The sequence below is a fragment of the Epinephelus lanceolatus genome, chromosome 22 (genome assembly GCF_041903045.1).
Source record: "Epinephelus lanceolatus isolate andai-2023 chromosome 22, ASM4190304v1, whole genome shotgun sequence".
In the NCBI taxonomy this organism is placed as follows: Eukaryota; Metazoa; Chordata; class Actinopteri; order Perciformes; family Serranidae; genus Epinephelus; species Epinephelus lanceolatus.
Window position 1 is genome coordinate 29817596 of NC_135755.1, and position 19819 is coordinate 29837414.

The 19819-nt window shown below is 40.6% G+C and overlaps 1 protein-coding gene across 1 annotated transcript; it reads right to left on the reverse strand.

Moving 5' to 3' along the window:
* Positions 1-1298: 1298 nt before the first annotated feature.
* senp3b (SUMO specific peptidase 3b) lies at positions 1299-19115 on the reverse strand. The gene is made up of 12 exons (XM_033651777.2): positions 18762-19115; positions 16184-16309; positions 12414-13145; positions 11137-11250; positions 10222-10333; positions 9708-9855; positions 8344-8391; positions 6967-7044; positions 5573-5710; positions 4124-4207; positions 3883-3933; positions 1299-2855 (listed from the first exon to the last, which is right to left on the reverse strand). Exons 2-12 carry the CDS (start codon positions 16269-16271, stop codon positions 2745-2747), a joined length of 1704 nt encoding a protein of 567 aa, XP_033507668.1. The 5' UTR covers positions 16272-16309; positions 18762-19115; the 3' UTR covers positions 1299-2744.
* Positions 19116-19819: the final 704 nt, after the last annotated feature.

Consider the following 19819-nt stretch of genomic DNA (forward strand, 5'->3'; position numbering starts at 1 on the left):
CCATTTAAAAATAAGTTAGGCTATGTCTAAGGCAGTGGTGGTATTCGGTTTCTTTACTTAAGCAAAAGTAGAAAAACCGCACTGTAAAAGTACCCCATTACAAATAGATCCTTCATTTAAAAAGTCATGTAAGTAAAAGCATACAAGTATTATTATCAAAATGTACTTTAAAGGGACAGTTAACCCCAAAATCAAAAGTACATATTTTTCCTCTTACCTGTCGTGCTATTTATCAACCTTGATTGTTTTGGTGTGAGTTGCTGAGTGTTGGAGATATCAGCTGTAGAGATGTCTGATTTTTTCCAATATAATAGAACTAGATGGCACTCAACTTGTGGTGCTCAAAGCGCCATGAAAGCACATTTGAAAAACTCAACATCAATGTATCTTTCCAGAAATCATGACCTGGTTACTCGAGATAATCCACAGATTTTGTTGTGAGCAGTTTCATGCAGAACAATTTTTTTTTTTCATCTGTACTATACCCACCAACTGCATCACCATGCCAAAAGGAACAGTCAGCCAACGCTGTCACAAGCACAAGCTTCTTGTCCGTTAGTAGATGCACTCTTCCTTCTGCATGGTGATTTGGTTGGTGGACATAATTCAGTAGAAAGAAAATTGTTCCTACATGAAACTGCTCACAACAAACTCTGTGGATTATCTTGAGTAACTGGGTCAAATGTTGTTTTTGGTGCTTTGAGCAACACAAGCCGAGTGTAATCTAGTTCCATTACATTGGAGAGAAGACAGATATTTCTACAGCCGATATCTCCATATCTCCAACACTCTGCAACTCACACCAAAAAAATCTAGACTGATAAATATCACTACAGGTAAAAAAAAAAAATGTTTTTGATTTTGGGGCGAACTGTTCCTTTAAGTATCAAATTTATTCCATGCTGAAGAAACTGTCAGACTTGTGCCATTCTGTATTTTTAGATGCATTATTGTGTCATGTAGCATTTTGCTGTTGTACTTGGCTGAGGTGGAAATGATTTCAATATATTTATATATTTTTTGGGGGTACTTTAACTGTAGCAATGCATCCCAATTATAAGAATTCTTCATTTGCAAGGTAAAACTGTGGCTGTCAGGTAAATGTTTTGAGGTAAGGACAATATTTCCTTGACAATGTAGTGGGGTAGATGTGTCAAGTGGCATTAAAATGGTAATTCTAAAATAAAGTATAAGAACCACCTCGATTACAGTGCAGTGCTTCGTTACATCCCTGGACACAGAATATCATCATATCCAGCTGATAGCCATTCGGAAACATTAATTAAATTCACAATTGCTCATTTGCCGCATATTTTTATTTTTAGCAACCATAATGCATTGTAGAAGATATATAAAACTGTCAACTCTGTTGCATCAACTCCTGTTTGAAAAAAAGAAAAAAATAAACACACAGCTATCAACAAATTTGTCTTTCATTATAAAAAGAAGAGGAGGAGGGTGCTGTAACTCCATAGTGAACATAACTGGATCTGTTGTGTAGCTGTCGTGGTCCTCACCAAAAAAAAAAATGGCTCTCGAACTTTCAAGGAAATACTAACCAGAGGATCTCTTTTGTACTTACTCTGAAAATAACACATATTAGTAGTCCTCCTGTTAACACCGCTTGTTTAAAGCAATAAGCATATCAACACATTTACTGACAAGATAAAACACAGAAAAGATAAATGCAATGTAAAGATACCCCTTCTTTGGGCCAATATGTCATTCTGGTTTGTTTGGGCGGTGATCCACGGGTGCAGATCCAGTCTCCCACATGACGATGTCATATCTGGGGGAGGAGTGATGGAGGCAGAGGAAGTTTCCGGCACAGGGGTCAATATGTGGTGTGTTCCATGTATGTAAATTCTGATTTCCCATTTTAAAAAAATGCACTAGAATGGCTCTTCACACGCTCAAAGTGTGTTTTCTGTTCTCAATATGGCAGCATCAAATAGTAAGTTCCATTTTCACTTTGAATTCGTCTAAACATCTTGTAGGAAACTGTTAAAACAAATATTATACATTGGAAATGTAACGTCGCACTACAGTAGCAAACATTATGTGCTGACTAGATAGATAGAACCGTCAACAACACGCTGGCTGCAGCATGAGGAGGTGGACTTTATGTTGGGTGTTTTGCTGAGAGTACACACTGCATGGACTGGATGGATGGAAGGCATGTACATCCACTAGTACTATTCAACCACAAGCTTACACAGACTGGTTCAGATCATTCTGCCGTCCACACACGGTGCTACCTCTGCACTCACTGTTCAGGCATCTCAACGTGAAAGTAAGTAGTCAGGTTGGACTAACTGAGGTCCAACCCTTCATCTGGACTGTATGCTTTAGATATCTTCATCATCTTCTTCATGCTCCCATTCAGACTGTAAAACAAAAATGGACTACGGTAGGATGGAAGATTAGCACATTCCCCAAACGGAAGCTAGTCTTGGCCTCTGTCAACCACAAAGGAATAACCATGACATGGAAATCAAATTTTTCAAAGGGTGGAGAGAGGGAAGCAAAGAGAGACAAAAAGTGAAATGATGACATCACCTACAATAGAAGAAGGGGTTTCTCTGGATGTTGGCAGAGAAAAATAAAGTTTTTGAAAAGTTTCTCTTTTGCCAGTCAATCGTTTGCTCCCCTTGCCCTCTTCTCGTTGTATCATTGTCCCTCCATCTTGTTAGGGTTAAGGGTGGGAGCGGGTGGAGATGGCGGGCTGGGGTGGGGGTGGCGGGTCACAGGGTGAGCTTGCAGTGACACAGTTCTTTGTACATTTGCCTCCTCAGCCGGGGCATATCCTGTTGGCCAAAGTTGAATGGCTGCCCTAGTGCCAGACACTTGCAGTACTGCGGGATGGCAGAGGGGAAATGAGGAGGGGGAAAAAAAAAAAAAAACAAGTTACTGGCCTGCAGGAATGACAGAGTCACAACAACATGTAACATGATTCAGTGTCGGTGACGAGTGACCAGCTCAGCTCTTCAACATGATTTTTAAAATGCATAATTATTCCTGCATTTACGTCTAGCGTCCACACTAACCTGGTGTTTTGGAACCCCTAAAACAGAGACCTTTGAAAACATTGCTGACCATGTTTTAGTTTGAAAACTCCATAGATGCGTTTTTGTCCGGGCAGGCGAAAGTGGAGACTTTAAAACGATGATGGAGACACCCACGCTCGCTTCCCGCCTGAGTCTTATCAGTGTCAAGCCATAACATTATAGCTAGGCCTGCATACCTTTTGTGATTTCATCCTTTTTTTATGGGTACTCCTGTCCCACTGTCATGGCTTCCTCCGGCGATAAATGATGCTCCCATTATCGATTTAATATGTCGCCATATTTGCTTGGCAACAACTCCCAATCTGTTTTCCACCACCCTGACTGCCTCATACTCGTGTGTTTAAATAACATTTCCGTCTCGTCATCAATCCAAGCAAAGAAATCTCTATTCTTACTTTTTCTCCCTCTCCATAGTATCTTATGTAACCAAGCAACCAGCCACAGAGTAGACAATCTGTTTCCTGTTTACATAACCATTAACATCAACATGCTAGGCGTATGTGAATGGTCATGTGACATATGTTTTCGGGCATGTTAGTATAGACGGACATTCCTTCTGAAATGGTACTAAAGCGCTTGTGTATGGAGATAAACTGGCAGTCCTTTAGGAATGGCCTACTTCCCCATACAGGCACATCAGGGTTGGCTGAGTTAGCGAAACACAACACATGAAGTATGGCCAGTGCTTAAAGTCTCAAAGCCACAGCCTCTATTTGTTTTTTAAGGCTCCCACAATGGACAAATTAATGTTTGTGTGGTTGGGAGGTATTAATTCACCTTTATGTGCACACGGACTGTGACATGACAAACTCACCTGTAGCACAAAAGCCCCACAGTCACTGTCGTTGTTCTGACGACCCACATTCTGCAACAAAAAAAACCCACCACACATTAGCATTAGCAACACAGCAGTACAGTAGCTGAAATGCATGGCAGAGCCGTAGTGATGTATGACTGGCTGCAGCAGCAACAACCCATTTCACCCACAGCGAGGGCTTTGTGAAATGATTAACCTGAGTCTGTGTCAAAGAAGAGAAAAAAATAAACCATCTCACCATTTTGAAAAAGCCTTTCCATCCTGTCAAAAAGTCTTGTTGGTCTTTCTTGATGGCCTCCGCTTGCAGATACTTAAAAATGTGCTGGAAACAACAACAAAACATTTTATGAGAATGCTGCAGAGGTAATTCATACACAAAGTGACACAGAATAATGACACGAAAAATATTATAGTGTGCTTATTTGATTAGTCCACCTATATCCATAAACTAAACCCACTCCATCAGAACATTGGATCAGAGCAGTCTGAGTCTCAGGGCTTCAGCTGAGGGCTGTACCATGAAGTGAAACTGGAGAATTTGTGATCTATGTTGAATCGAAAGTCAGAGCTTTCTCCGTTATAAAGGTGACTCTCTTTTAACCTGGATCGATCACCATGGTAACTCATGCTGCAGACATTTACGTTCGGAGTTTTGGATTGAAATTGGCTAAAAAGCTAAAAAGAGGGAATGTGTTATAAAGGCAAAATTGTTGAGCCATGACGTTACATTAGTAATGCCACCAAAAAAGATGTGCAAGTACAACAGTGCTTACTGTCTGTATCACGTTGTGTTTTGTTTTGTTTTATTACATGGGAACCTACAGTAGCTCAGTGATGTGGAAAAGCTGAGCAAAAATATTGTTGTATTTTATTTACAAGGTTGCTATTGCTCTCTCTGAACTATTAAATATGTTTGCCATGTTCTCTGGTCCAATCATAGTTCACTATATTATGAATCAAGATGATGTTTATTTGTACATGAAATGTGGTATAATTCCTTTAAACCATACCTTAATGTTACCACTTTAGATTATGTTTTTATGTTTGGTTCTAATTTGCTCAAGTCCATCATTTTACACTATTGGTATATTACAGCTAACAGAAATCCGCTTGGAAAACTGATTCGTCAATTGGTATTTAGATACAAGGTACACGAAGACACAGATAATGACATGATTTTTTTCATATTTCTTCGAGGTGCAAATAAGTGGCACGTGATTGGTCCATTTTGTGCTCTGGAGAAGACCAATGATACATCAAACACCCTGTTTTATGGAAACATGCACAGGACCTGAGGTGTAAAGCTGGGGTTAACAAAGATAGCTGATAACCACCGTTGTGGAACCAGCCAACTCTGGCTGGGGTTTTAGTCTTACAGCCCTGTGGACTTATTTTTTGTTCATTTAGAATGACATGTTTCATTGATCTTTTCATGTAATGTTTTCTCTGTGGTGTTAAACCACTCTTGGCAGGTGTGTTTTATTTTCCAACACTGACAAACTACTTGTTAAAATTAGACTGATACACAGTTGTAATCAAAGATGGAACCTGATACTGACAGCTGTTTCCACATCTGATATGACATGCAAAGAAAAACCTAAGGGTCTCTAATGGCTTTTGTGGATGTTTTTCTTTTTTCCAAAATAATCTTCTAGTGTAAGAGCTTGCTGTTGCTGTCCGGTCCTACCTTTGGGCAGCGTCTGTTGAGAGTCCGCTGAGAGTCAAAGTAAGTGATGGCTCGACGAGGAATGTCAACACTGACCAGCGACCAGTGGACCTCCAGGTGGATGGGGATCAACAACAGATCCTTCTGAAAGATGTCAACCTGACAGAAGGAAAGCATGGTGAGAAGGGAGGGGAGGACAAAGCAGTAAAAGGAGATATAACAATCTACTAAGGAGCACTCCTCCTCCTTAAGTTCAATTCTTTCTTTAACGTGATAGATGGCAGACATATTTAAGCAGGGGACTTGTCCTCTGCTTTGTCAGGAGTGCCTATCCTCAAATATTTGATCCCTCAGTTTCATTGACTTAATAAAGCGTATCCACACTTTGGCACACTGAAGTTCAGGCAGTCCGCCATGTTCTATGTTGAGTAAGCACGTTTGTATACATCACACACACGCTCCTAGTGTCACAGAGAGGCTAAAGAGACCGAGAGAGATCATGATCGAAAGACTTGATAAGGGAGTTGCTGTTGAGCTTATGGAATCTGGATATTTTAGGTGATATCACCTTGTCCTACTATATCTAAAATATACACCTTGGGTACTGGGTTAAGGTTTGGTGACTGGATGGTTGATAACTAAATGTCACATGTTTGACATAGCAATCACCACAGTGACCATAGTATGCTTCTATGCATGGCTGGATATGGGAACCACTGCTTCCTTACACTGAAAGGAGCCTCTTGAGGTGGTTCGGGCATCTGTTTAAATTCCGTCATAGATGTGTATTCACATCCAGCTTTAAGGAGACCCTTGGACACCTTAAACCTGCTCAGGGATTATCCCATCTGACCCTGGAACACCTCAGGAATCCCCAAGAACACAATGGGGGACATCTAGGTTTCCTCTTTTATCCTGCCGCCACAGTGCCACCCAGATAAGTGGCAGAAAATGGATGAACTAATCATTATCTTAAGCAGTATAGAGGTCACAGGAGGATTATTAAATATCAGTTTTCCCAGACGCAGTCATTGTGTTAATGGCTGAATGCATCACAAAGCGAGATCCAGTCTGAGAACGCTTAAATACACGACAGATAGTGTTGATGGAAAGAGGCGCTTAGAGCAAGACACAAGCTATTACACATTATTTATGCCGAGGTGAGAATAAGCTAAAAACTTTCAACTGATAACAGACTGATTTAACTGCTTAGCAAATAGGAGGGTCTTGGTTAATAGGGAAGGAAAACTCTTCTGACTTTGTGCTCCCACTTTGTGATCTTCAATTACATGATTGCTATATATTTACGTAAAAAAGCACAATTGTCATGCAAAACTTTAACTTGAAGAAAATCCTCCCCAACAACTTAATAGAAAAACAGTTCAGAGAGTGGGAAGGTTCTGACACCCACTTACATTTTTCGTCCACCGTTTGACTCCATCATAGCCTTTTGTCCTTAGCTTATCATAGAAGAAGCTGTTGAAAAAGTGAACCTGAGGAAGAGAACAGGGGAAAGTAAGAATCAGGGTAGATAACCGCCTGATTTTAAGGTCCCCTGTTTTTTGGAGGGAGGTGGAGTTGCAGGAGGAGGGGGATGGAACTTTGGAGGGAGGCAGGAGTCGTGGATGTTCAAATTTTTTCTAAGTGCTGTGTGAAATGCAAGAAAGGTAAGAGTAGCTTTAACAAATGTGACTGGTTGTCACAGGCATGCCCTTTTGTGAGCCTGCACGGTGTGGACACCTAGTGGAGATCAGATGAACTGCATCACAATATGAGGGTGAAAGTGTTGTAACTGTCAGTGTGATCACTCTGCTGATAGAAGATCGAGACAGACCCAAGTCATCACTGCGGCTAGTTGCCAAATATCTCAGTGTTGACATTACTTTATCTCTGATGATATATCATTATTGTGTTAGGTGGAAGATGTGAGCACATGTGAGCACTGTCATTCAGAGTTTGGAGAATATTTCTCCTTCCTCTTTGTCTTTCTGCCATTTTCTCCTCTGCTTAAGAAACTCTTAAAGGCTCTCAAATGTCCTCCTCCCTTTTCATAATAGTTTTCACCTTAGGAAGGGTTAAGAAGCTTTGTGAATAACTTTTATCTTTACAAGGATCTAGTCTTAACTGAAGGAAAATTCCTAAAAAATGTCATAATTCTAGGAATTTTCTTAGAATTACGTCACAGTGAGCATCTCGTCATAACAGGAAGCTTTGTGAATATGGCCCCAGGTCTGTACATCTGTCCAGTAGTTGTTGAGATATTTCATTCTGGGCTAAAGCCAATCCTTTAGAATGGCTAAAAATCTTGGCTTAACACTTTGTTGATTATTGAATGAACACAAGACATCAGTAATGGGCACGATCATCTTAACCAAGGCAATATATAAAGCTACAAACGTCATTAGTTTTGCCAAATATGGATTAAACACCTTCTGAATAAGTCTCACTGTGTGTAAACAGTATTGTATAGGTCAAGCTGGATCGACATTTCCAACATGACTCACTGTTTAGAGCCTCTGCATGCTAAATACCCACATCTGTAAAACCTCACAACCCCAGTTGGAAATATAGGCTTCCTTTTAATAAACTGATATCTCAAGCTCAAAGCAAGATAGCCCCAATGACGTCATGAGGGCTATTTTATCAGATTTTAAAAGGCTCCTTTCAAAGTCACAGAAGACACTGTATTACTGTTTTCACAGAAGCAGTTCTCCACATGATGAGATGAAATGAGCAAAATCAGTGAGCAGCCCCTTTCATAAGCCATTGGTATTAATCCTTTATTTCCTTACCTTCTCTGGCACAGCGTCCATGACCAGGTCACCATACATGTTCATAATCTGGATAAAACAGAAAATATAAAAAAGGAAGAGGTCACATGTAAGAAACATCTTGAAAATTGACGGTAACTTTTTGGATCAGTGACTACAAAAGGTGGTGTTTAACCCATTTGGTCCATTTGTTGGTTTAAAAGGACGTCTCCCCTCAGATGAGCCACCTGAGATTCTTTCATGTATCTATATGTTCTGAATACACTTTATATTTTGCCTGACTTCAACATGAAGTCGGATAATTGTATTGATCTTAGCACAAGGAAGTGGAAGTGCTAATTGTGTGTTGGGGGATGATGTGTCAGAATCCAGCATAGCGTACTTAATGCTGCGCTCTACCTCACTTTGCTGAACAACTTCATTTTCGGCACAGAGAGGACAGTCTTTTCAGAATACTGCAAAATCTGTTTGTATTGATGTTATAGAAACTAGATGCCTTGACACACCAGGTCGCCTTTTTTGTGTGGCCACTCCAAGCACTTCTAAATGAAAATCTCTGCACTTTTCAGAAAAAAGGCTCTGGTGATGTCATTGCAGCTGGTTTAGCTATGCTACTGTCTAACCGTCACAACAAAGACAGAAATGCCCACTTTTGGGAGCAGATCAACCAGCAGACACTGGATGTTGCTGGTGAGTGTTGTGCTTTTATTACTGTTTGCTTTGTAAGCTGGTTGTTAACTGTTTTGTAAACCCTCTGTTAATGTAGCATTACTATAGCTACCTAGCTAATGTTAATGTCAAGATATTGCTGCCATAGAAACATACCCATGCAGAGCCTGTCATTACAAAAAGTGCTATTAGTGCTTTTTTATGAAGTGCTGGGATGAAGCGCTTTCAAGTGCCCTGCCACCGCTTTTCTACTGAAGAAAAACGCTATGTGGACACAGACCCTCATGCAGTGCAGGTACAGCATGTACGTGCTAGTTGGCCATTGGCTCTAGTCTTTGCTGTGTTTAAATGCAACATTTTGGCCGAGGCGACATAACAGTCAGCCTTCATCGTGTCTGGGCCGTAAGTCCAATCACAAATACACCCTGTAATAAAGGCATGAGTTGGTCTGACACAAGCTCTTGTGTGTATTCGCTCAGGCCTTCTCGGGTACATTCATTTATTGCATGTCCTTAGTACAGTTTACCAATGCAAATCACGCAGCATGATGCTAGTAAGCTTCATCATGGGCCATTTTCTCAGCGGATATTTTGGCATGTCATAGAAGGAGGAGCACAGGTGTAATTGTGCTTGGGAGCTCACTGAGACAGCTTACTGGGCCCCTTGATGGAAGTCAATGGTAGTCATTGTCACCGAATTGTACCATATTGTTTTACCTGGTCATTGAGCCAGTTCTGTCCATACAGAGTGCCCAGGTCATCCATGGTCAAAACGTGGCGTTTGTAATTGACTCTGAATGTTTTAGCCAGGGCTGATCCCGACGAACGTTGGAAGGATTGTATTAGATGCTGGACCACTGCTTTCCTAATGAGAAGCAAACCACACACATGGATACATTAGTCAGTTCTTTGCTTAATAATTCACTTACGTACATAGTGTCTCTTCAGAAGTAATAAAATACCCCCTGCTAAGTTTGATCAATCTCCAGATACCCTCATGAATATATTAAGGATTCATATGACATTTGAAAATGATCAGTCCATTAATAATTTACTCAAGGGAACAACAAATGACAGGACAGATAGTTAACTATTTGTGGGATTTTCCCTGTTCAGTGTAATTGTAAGTCAATTATTAAGAAAAGAACAGATGAATAACAATATTCTTTGCAGCACCAACTCCTCTACACTACACAGCACAAAGAAAAAGTGACCAAACACTGCATCTGACCTGTGTGGCTGTGAGAAGCTCTCGCTGAAGATGTCCTGAAGCTTCTCCACGATGTCATCCACATGGATGGGGATCAAACTGCCGTACTGCTGTAGAGACTCTTCAAGAATACCTTGACAGAAGAAAGCCACAAGATGTTATAATCAAACCATCATTTTTACAACAAGCCTGACAGGCATATATATGGATGTCCATTCAAGAGGTCCTGATCTTTAACTTAATTCTTGAAAGGTCCAGTGTGTAGGATTTAGGGGGATATATTGGCAGAAATGGAATATATTATTATCAGTAAGTTTTCTTTAGTGTATAATCACCTGAAAAACCTTAGAATTAGCCATTTATATCTATATAGGGACCAGGTCCTCAGCTACAGAGATTGCCATGATGCACAGCCATGTTTCTACAGTAGCCAAGAATGGACAAACCAAACACTAGTTTGAAATAGGGCCATTTGCGTTGTCATGTCAGCCACCATAGTTAGCAGCCCCTCCACTACAAGAGTGTCTAAAAAACATTTTTTTTTTCTTCTTCTTCTCCCTGGCAAAAACCTCTGAATGTCTGCATCTTAAGTTATCGGAAAAAAAAGGTCAGCACACATTAGCAGGTGCTGGTCCAGTGGCTTGTGTGTGTGACATGCTAAACAGCATAGGAGAAACACTGAATTGTAACATGAAGCTGCTTTATTCAGTGTATTAACTGGTTTAAATTACTTTGTCTGAACAATGAACACTGAAGGAATTCTGACCAGGAGAAGCTTTAGCTGGTTGCAATTTGCAATACTCACCACTAGATGCCAATAAATGGCCCTAAATCTTAAACACTGTTCCTTTAAAATCCTGCTTTGTCCAAAATCTGTTTCAAATCTATCTGACCTACAGCGAACAAGAGCTTATAGCCTGAGTCTCTGATTCATACCTGTCACACAACTCATGTGCTCCTCAGTAAGGGCCAGCTCGGCTGGTTTAATCTCCACTTCTCGCCTCCCTCTGTCCTCTGGCTTGACTGGAGAGCAGCCGTTAATCCGTTTATCTGAAAGAGAAAGAATTACACACACACTTCTTTTAACTCCACGCAGATTCTTAGACTTTGTCAGTATTTTTCATTTATTCCCAAGAAACAATGTGGTGACAGTGAGATGTTTTGTAATGCTATAAGTTAACTCTGCTACTTAATACACTGACAGCCCAGCTTAAACTGTGTGACATCTCAATAAAGAAGCTGAGGAGAAGCTGGAGGCTGTGAAGGACGAGTTTGCAAGTGCTGCTGTACTTTTCCACAGCTGACACAAAATGTTACTGAAGCACAATATTTTATTGATAGCAAGTAAAGAACTACACCTTTACCACCCCAAATCTCTTCCAGGTTTATCTTACGCCAAGAGCAACTTCTCAACATTCTGCAAAGTGTGACGGGTGTGGCAAACTCAATACTCACTACTAGGGACGCACAGAATATATCAGGCCATTAACTTAAGGCAGATAATGCGACATTCTTATATTAATGCATTATTCTGATGATTAAAATTATAGCCAATAAATAGCACTGATAATATGAAGCCAGACTGCTTTCATTGATTTAACACGGGCAGCATCTACACACCTGACACAGTGGGTGGCGGTACATGTTCCTTGGTTTGCGAGCCACCAATAAACACAGAGAAGAAGAACAACAACTGCAGTACACTGTCAGGAGGGCAAAACCTGTTGCAGTGTGGACGTCTTTCACAGTTCCAGAGGAAGACAACAGAATTGTGCCGAGGGTCTGATCCCCCAACGCCCGTAACAGGTTAGACACAGTGCTGAAGGGCTGTCTCCACAGTGTTAGCATGAGCTGATTAGCAGCAGCGGCTTACATCCAACAACCAAGGCTTTTAAATGTTAAAATTATTAATAACCACTATCGGTTATCGGCCACAAGGAGAAGGTAATTATTGGTTATTGGTATCGGTTGAAAAAAAATCTATATCAGTGCATCCCTACTCACTACTGTAGCACCAAATGTGGATTTATCCACTGCTTAAAACAGTCCCCAACAAATGCACTATTTCCTCCAGCTTGGAATGACCTGCTAAAAACTATAATGTCAAGACGTTTTGAAATTAAACTACATCTTTGTGAGCTGTTTCCAAAGATTCATTACTATTGTCCATTTCAACTAGCCTTATTAGAAGTAAATGTAGTGTATGTCAGTACCTCTCTCAGAGTCTGTGAACCTCTCGTCGTTGCTGTCATCCTCTCCATCGGTGTATTGTCGATACCTTTTTATCCTCCTCTGCTTGCCGTATAGATTGTGCCTTCGCCCTTTCCGGCTGTACCGGGACCCTAGGGAGCATGCCAACTGCGCCCGCTGGCGCCAGCTCTTCCAGTGCTGGGTAAGCCGCAATCCAAGGCCTCCATGGGATCGCAAGCGGGGCCAGCGCCTGAGCCGGAGCCTCCTCAGAGCCCTGTACCTGCTGAAGCTGGACCTGAACAAGTCCCCTGCCTCGGCCTCGGAGACAGTATCCACTACAGGGACACTGCCGCCTTCTTCTGCCTTCTGTTGTGGTCCGTGCTGTTGGTGTTGTTGTGAATGAGGGTGCTGGTTGGACTGGGAGGGAAAGTCTGGGATCTCCCACTCCACCTCCGCCTGGTCTCCTTCATCTTCCACCTCCTCTTCATCCTCCTCCTCTTCTTCCTCCTCCTCATTGTTATCCCAACCCTTGCCCTCAAACTCTGCCTCGTCGTCTCCATCCAGATTGTTTTCTTCATCCTCATCACCTATTGGCTTGATCCTCCCCATCCCATCCTCCTCCTCCTCCTCCTCCTCCTCCTCCTCTACATACTCGCCCGTCCACACTTTCTCTTTCTGCCCCAGTCTGAGGTGCATGGGGCTGGGCACACTGTGGCCTGACACTGGGACTATGAGGTGGTCCCCAGGAATCCCACCTAAAAACAGACACGAGCAGTGATTAACCATGTTGCCATCATGACCCAAAAGCCTTCAGGTTTTCACTTTAACCAAATACCACTGGCTGGCATTTAAGTTTAAGTTAACTGGCTCAAAACAAACCAACACTGTAATCATGGCTAGGCGGACCTCTCGCAGAGCCCGATACATATACGTATGTGCCGTGCTCTGTGACTGTCCGCCATGCTTTGCACTGTCTTTGTTGTTGTTATTGTTGTTGTGCAGTGCATGCCTACATATACGTATGTATGCATGCACTGCACTATACTGCACTGTGATGTATTATCTTTGTGTACCTAAATTGTGAATGGGACTTTTCATCTGCTGCTAAGTATCCGATGTCTTGGTCCACTCTAAGTGGCAGGAGTGGGCCACCACATGTGGATCTATTTAACTATCATGCACTTGCACTTTAACAACTGGCACTTTACACCCGGCACTTTATAGAATCCACACTGCACTTTATGTCTATGTATGAATGGGTATTTTAATGTGAACTCCTTGTGTACTGTTATTATTATTACTCCTTCTTTTTTTCTCGTCTACCTCCTATGTGTCTGTCTGTCTATTACCTGCCAAGGGACTACGGATGTAAATTAGCAGGTTTGCTAACTCCGACACATTTACACGTGTACTCACATACTGATGTTCATTAATGTGTACTGTCCCTTTCAAATAAATAAATTAAAAAAAAAAAAAAAAAAGTTATCACACTACTGCTGAATGAAAATTAGTAGGAGAACAGAGCAGCTAGTTCATAAAAAAATCGGCAGAGGCAAATCATCATGTCTAAAAAACTGGAACAGGAAATGTTTGGCATATTTGCTTGTAAAACGACTTAAATCGATTTATCAGTTATCAAAAATAACTGCAAACTATAATTCCTTCAAAAAACTAAATGATTAAAAATTCAGTTCTACTTTAATTACTTGAAAATAATGAAAGCTAAACCTGCTCAGTTTTGAAAATGGATTTGAGAGGACTCAGATTCCACAAACAGATGTGAAACTGGATTCAGTTTTGATCAAATGTCATCAAACCACAACTAATCCACTTGGAAGTGGACTGAAGCACACATTTAGATATTGCTTGCACCCAGGGTCCAAAATGAACATCCGGCAAGTGCCAAATGCGGGTAGATTTGTCATTTGGCGAGCTAATTTTGAAAAGCTATCTACCACATTGGCGGTTAATGTTTGTGCAGCAGTAGTCATGTAATTCATTACTAAGCTGACAGTATCTACCACATTTTGGTGTCATTTATAGACGTGCTGCTCTGCTGCTCCTCTCCTGTCAGTGTCGGAGTTTGACACACAAACACACAGACACACACACACACACTACACAATGTGTTTTTCTGCATGTCTAAATGGTGCTTCTAGTTTTGCAGCGCTGTTTACTGTACCAGAAATCAGCTGATCCACTAAACTTATCACACTACCGCAATGCTAATGTATAGCCGATGGTTATGAGCAGCACCCATGCTAATGAAGGTAATAAAATAATAACACTAAGGCTCCATAGTCTGAACCAAGACGCATTAGCCTCACTTCTTCCGTTCTTACATTTCATAATAAAAGCCCTAGACATAAACACTACATCACTGCTTAGCATAACTTAGCATGCTGAGGCTATGATGAAAAAGAAAAATAACCTGAGTTACATTTACACTACTTAATTCTTAATTGTATTAGCAGGCAGAAACACTTCTTTTCTTATAAACTTTGTGTATCGAATGAATTGAATTTTCTCAGTTAACTGGAAAAAATCCTCCTTCTTCTTCTTCTGTTTATCAGATATTTCACAGCAAGTGGAGCCTCTTTGCAAAGTTATATTCAGATTAAATGCTCTGGAGCAGGTATGTACATCTTATCAGATCACACCATTTAGGGTCCATGTAAACACTTCAGTTGGAATCTCTAATCAGAATGACTTCAATGGGGCTGAAGAAATGTTATCCATGTAACTGCAGCTACTGACAGCCAGCGTGAGTGTGTGGGAGTGTGGGGGCAGCAGTAAGGTGATAATGATGATGTGCATATGAACTCAAAACAAACTGTTACTGATTTTAAACTATGACGCTGCTATGGTGTTAAAATTGTCTTCACAATAAAAACAGTGTTTACAATGATATATGTTCAAAGTTTGCATTTTTTAACTGAAGTTTTGCAGTGATGCATTTAATGAACACACAATTATAAATAAACAACAAAGAGTAACTCAACCAATGACTAAAATAATAAAGAAAAGTGATAGTGGCCAAACACCTAGGGTGATTTAAATTATTTTAGTCAGATATATTTGCAAATTGCAAACAACTACCAGAACTTCCATGGCGGGCAAGAGTGAGTCAATGAAGTGACATCAGTTAACTTGCAGTTTACAATTAATTGTTTAGAATAAAACTATATTTATTATGGAAAATAAAAGGTCTGGGACAGCTAGACGTAAACTTTGTGACAGTTGCAAGAGGAAGAAAGTTTATTTCAAGCCTTGCCTTGGTCACTCATGACCTTCTATCATAATTAGAACTGGGTATCAGTAATTGATACCATTAAGGCACTGACTGAAATAACCCAGTACCAAGAAGAAGCAAAACTCCTACAGTCAAACAATACCTGCATTCCATCCTTTTTGTACGCAAATCTAGAAAAAAAAATACTATTTGTATGGTTTTGCCTGCAGCCATCGCAGCAAACGTTCTTCAGTTTAATGCAACATGTGATTGGCCGGCTACCACAGCAGCTACAACCTATACAGTCTGTGTGGTGAGTTTAAGCACAATGCATTTGACGAAGTTGGCAGTTCAGCATGCCAAGATGCCACCAAATGGTCGGAAAGTATGGCTTTACTACAAGCCTGTGCCTTGTGGTGGCATTTTACACAACTGATTGTTTCCATTCACATTCACATGATAGGTATTGAATGAACCTAAAAAAAATATTCTAATCATGATAATACAAGCCTTATTAGAATGTACACATATTAACATATTAACCGGTAGTAAAATGCCTACCTCCTCCTGTGTCGTCCTGCCCCACAGCGGTCAGACCCAGGTCTCCCTGCCAGCGGTTCTGGGCCAGGCTACCGCCACTGTCTCGCATTATCCACGGACAACCCACGACTTGCGCCAGCTCGTCACCTGCAAACAACAAACAGTCTAGAGTGGGGGTATAACTACTTCACTTTCTATAGAAATGTAGCTTGCTATTTATATTTGAGTGAGAGAGGACATCACTTTGAACACAGATGACCCACAGCGCTGCACTCTCACTCCTCACTGGTCACACTGGCAATTTCTAAGATTCAGTTGACATTGTTTAACACAGTCATATCCCCAATCAAACAAAATACGGTTCAATAAAACAAAAGGTCAGGTGAAAATTATTGAAATGCAGCTGCCATATGGGTTAGGGAGTGGGAAAAGATTCCCTGACACTCGTAATGTTTTTCTCTCATCATTCCAAACATTACTCTGTGATTGTGTCGCACGGTGCTCCCACTGCAAACCTTAGGGAAAAATGTAAACCCAAACATTTGACCTGTTATCCAGCAGGGGTTTACATCTTCACATGTATTTTTGTAATGTGAAAGATATCTGCTGTCAGCTTGGAATGACAAAATGTTTGCCCAAGTCAAAAAAAAAACAAAACACAACATTGAAATTGTGCCAGCTGCCAGCCTGGAGTTTACATGTGCCCAGACACAGGTAAGAGTAAATTAGAGTGGCACAATGGGTAATAATTATTAATTTAAGTGGACCAAATAACAACTGTGAGATAAACAAAGTCCCTTTCATGATGCAAACCGCTGCCGCATATCAGGTAGGTTATAATTCTGCTATAATTCTGATAAATTCAAGAGGCAAATTTGCTCGGTATTATCATCAAAGGGCAGCTGTCATGGGAGAAACACATTAAAATATTGTACAGAAAATGGATAGAGGAATATCATATATAAGAAGATGTTCCTCTTTTTTAACTTTGCCTCTTGGATGCTAGTGACACAGGCACTGGCAGCCAAAAAACATCTAAGCTCAAAGTAGCTCAGAATAACACAGCAAGGCTCGTACTATACTGTCCGCTAGGTGTGAGGCAGATTACGGAGAGAGTACATGCCAATCTAATGTGTTTCTTCAGGAATATCTAGTATGAAAAACAACCAATTTTTTATACAAATTATGTGAGAGACCAACGTAGTCATACTACCAGGTAGGCTGTTAGTGGCTATTTAGGTAAAATCCCAGAATAGAGGCAGTTTGTAGCTCTGCAAAGTATCAAGCCACCAGAATGTGAAACAAGTTACCAAAGAAGTTCACTGAAGCACCCAGTAAGGAGTTTTAAAGGACTACTGCAAAAACACATTACTGATAACCCTGTCATAAACCAAGCTTACCACAAAGATTGAATGCAATGTGATATGTTGTTACATTTAGTTTTTCTAATTGATATTTCATGTCTTGAACATGCTCTTATTGAGACTTTTATGTGTTTTATGAAACATAGATTATTATATGAGCCTTTTTATGTGCTATGTCTAATGTAATGTAATGTATTGCAATGTTTAGATGTTAACTTGAGTTGTATTTGTCTTGGACACATTCTTACTCAGACTTTTTATGTGTGTATGGCTTGTTTTGTTGTGTGTGTGTACCACCAGAAAGAGTAGCTGCTACCTTAGTGGGGCTAATAGGGATCTGAACAAAGATGATATACAATATATATAGCTTATGAAAGCACTGTTTATGCCTTGTGATGACAGTGATACAATGGGCACAACCAAAGTTAGCTGGACTAAAGCATCACTTTTCCATTAACTATATAACAGGCAGTAATAACGGCCTATGACCTTCCTATGGAATATTACTATACGTTAATTCACAAAACTATGAGGCTGTTTTAATAGGAATTAAAGCCTTCTAGTCAGACTTGCTAATGAGGGCACAGTTAAAGCGTTAAGCAAGCTACAAGCTTTATTATATTGTCCAGTCTTCATCCAGAATACACACTGTTGTCCCTTCACAGGCAGAAACACTGCTGTTAACACTGGGGGACTGTGGTTACCATGTGCACCTGGCCAGAGAGCGGATATCTCATTTAGCTTGCTAGCTTGACTGAGTAACGTTAGGACAATAACTGAGCAACGGAGCCAATTAGCCTTAATAATAGTGAATAATTTGGTGCGGCCTGTGTCCTGTGCAGCACCAAATTTTATTGAGAGAAGCTGCTCTATGATGAGAACAATTCTTTCCGGTGCAGGAAATAGTCCTTACCACGGCTAGCTTGTTCGCGTTGAACGCTAGCAGCATCACCGTCACACTTTCACCACTTAAAACCTAAATAAAACTCGCATTAATTGCAAACCTTGTTTTGTCAGTGCCTATGGATAGCCGAGGCCCCGGCACCACCATTAATTACAATCTGAAACAGCCAGAATCCTTTAATAATCCGTTGTCCATCGGTGCTACCATGTTAGCTAGCTAGTTATCCGTGTTGTCGTTAGCTAGCTAGGCAGATACCATGTTAGCAACAACAAAATAAAACGCCCGGCGCGCTGTATTCATGCATAGCTAGGTGTTTCATTTGTATTCTTACCGTTAGCCTGCAGATTTATATGAATGTGTCCAGCTGCTTCCGACTGAATGTTGGGCGTGTTTGGTATTGTATGGTTATCGAACCAAAACAAATGCTAATTGGTGTTAAACCTCATTCAATGAAGTCAGGTGTGGAGCAGCCAGATGTCACCTCCTTGCGAACTTTGATTTCTTTTAGGTCTTCCGGTTCAGAGAAAAACGCAAATGCTTAACAGAAATGATGGATTACAGTATGTGCAATCGACAAGAGGAATCTATTTCAATTAAAAAGGTCTGCAAGGGAACGAGAAATGCGCTGAGCCGGATCACTGCAGATTTTTCGCTCTCATGTCAACTACAACAAGTCCGTCGCGCAGCAATGGCGTCATACAGGCTCTGTTTTAAGGATAGCCTTTAGTTTTAGAGTTTTCTATGTAATTCCTTCTATAATCATAATGCTGTTGACTTGTTTTACTTCCCACGAATGCTTACTCACACTGTCAGTTTATCTGACACTGCAGTGGATGATTTGAGGTTTTCAGGAGGGCATCACAATAATAATGGAACAATTAGAGTTTTAGCTGTCACAATTCCTCACATAATCCCATTCGGAATGATGGAGTGATGATGCCTTGGAGACAAGTGTGGTCCGTGCCTCTTAAGGAGTTTCTCACTAATAAAGTGAGAGAAGTTACTTCTAAATTAATTCACAGATTCTACCTTGCAAAATCTTTTTCCTGAAGAGATTTGAGCAGGACACTGACTCTGACTGCTGCTTTTGTAAAAACTGGCATGACATTGTTTTTACCCCAATTTAAATATTGCAAACACTTCCAAGTTTAGAAACAGTATTTTAGTGGGTTAAATAACATAAGTGAAACACAATCTGTTTTATTTTGGATTCATTTGAGCACTCAGATTGAGTCAGATTTCGTTCATTCATGATATGATTTCTATAAAGTTTATGACACAAGAAAACTAACAGTCGGAAAGTCTGAGACCACTAGCCACAATTATTCTATTTTGCATTTGTTTCAAATGTAACACTATTTTTGCGTTGCAAATGATAATATCAGCTTA

Bases quoted from the DNA above. Each gene is read 5' to 3' on its own strand.
- senp3b (XM_033651777.2), bottom strand. From the start codon at position 16,271: ATGCGAGACAGTGGCGGTAGCCTGGCCCAGAACCGCTGGCAGGGAGAC. The intron at 11,251-12,413 runs GTACTGACATAC...TTTCTCTTTCAG, and splicing joins GTTCACAGACTCTGAGAGAG to ATAAACGGATTAACGGCTGC. The intron at 9,856-10,221 runs GTCAGATGCAGT...GCTTCTCATTAG, and splicing joins AGCTTCTCACAGCCACACAG to GAAAGCAGTGGTCCAGCATC.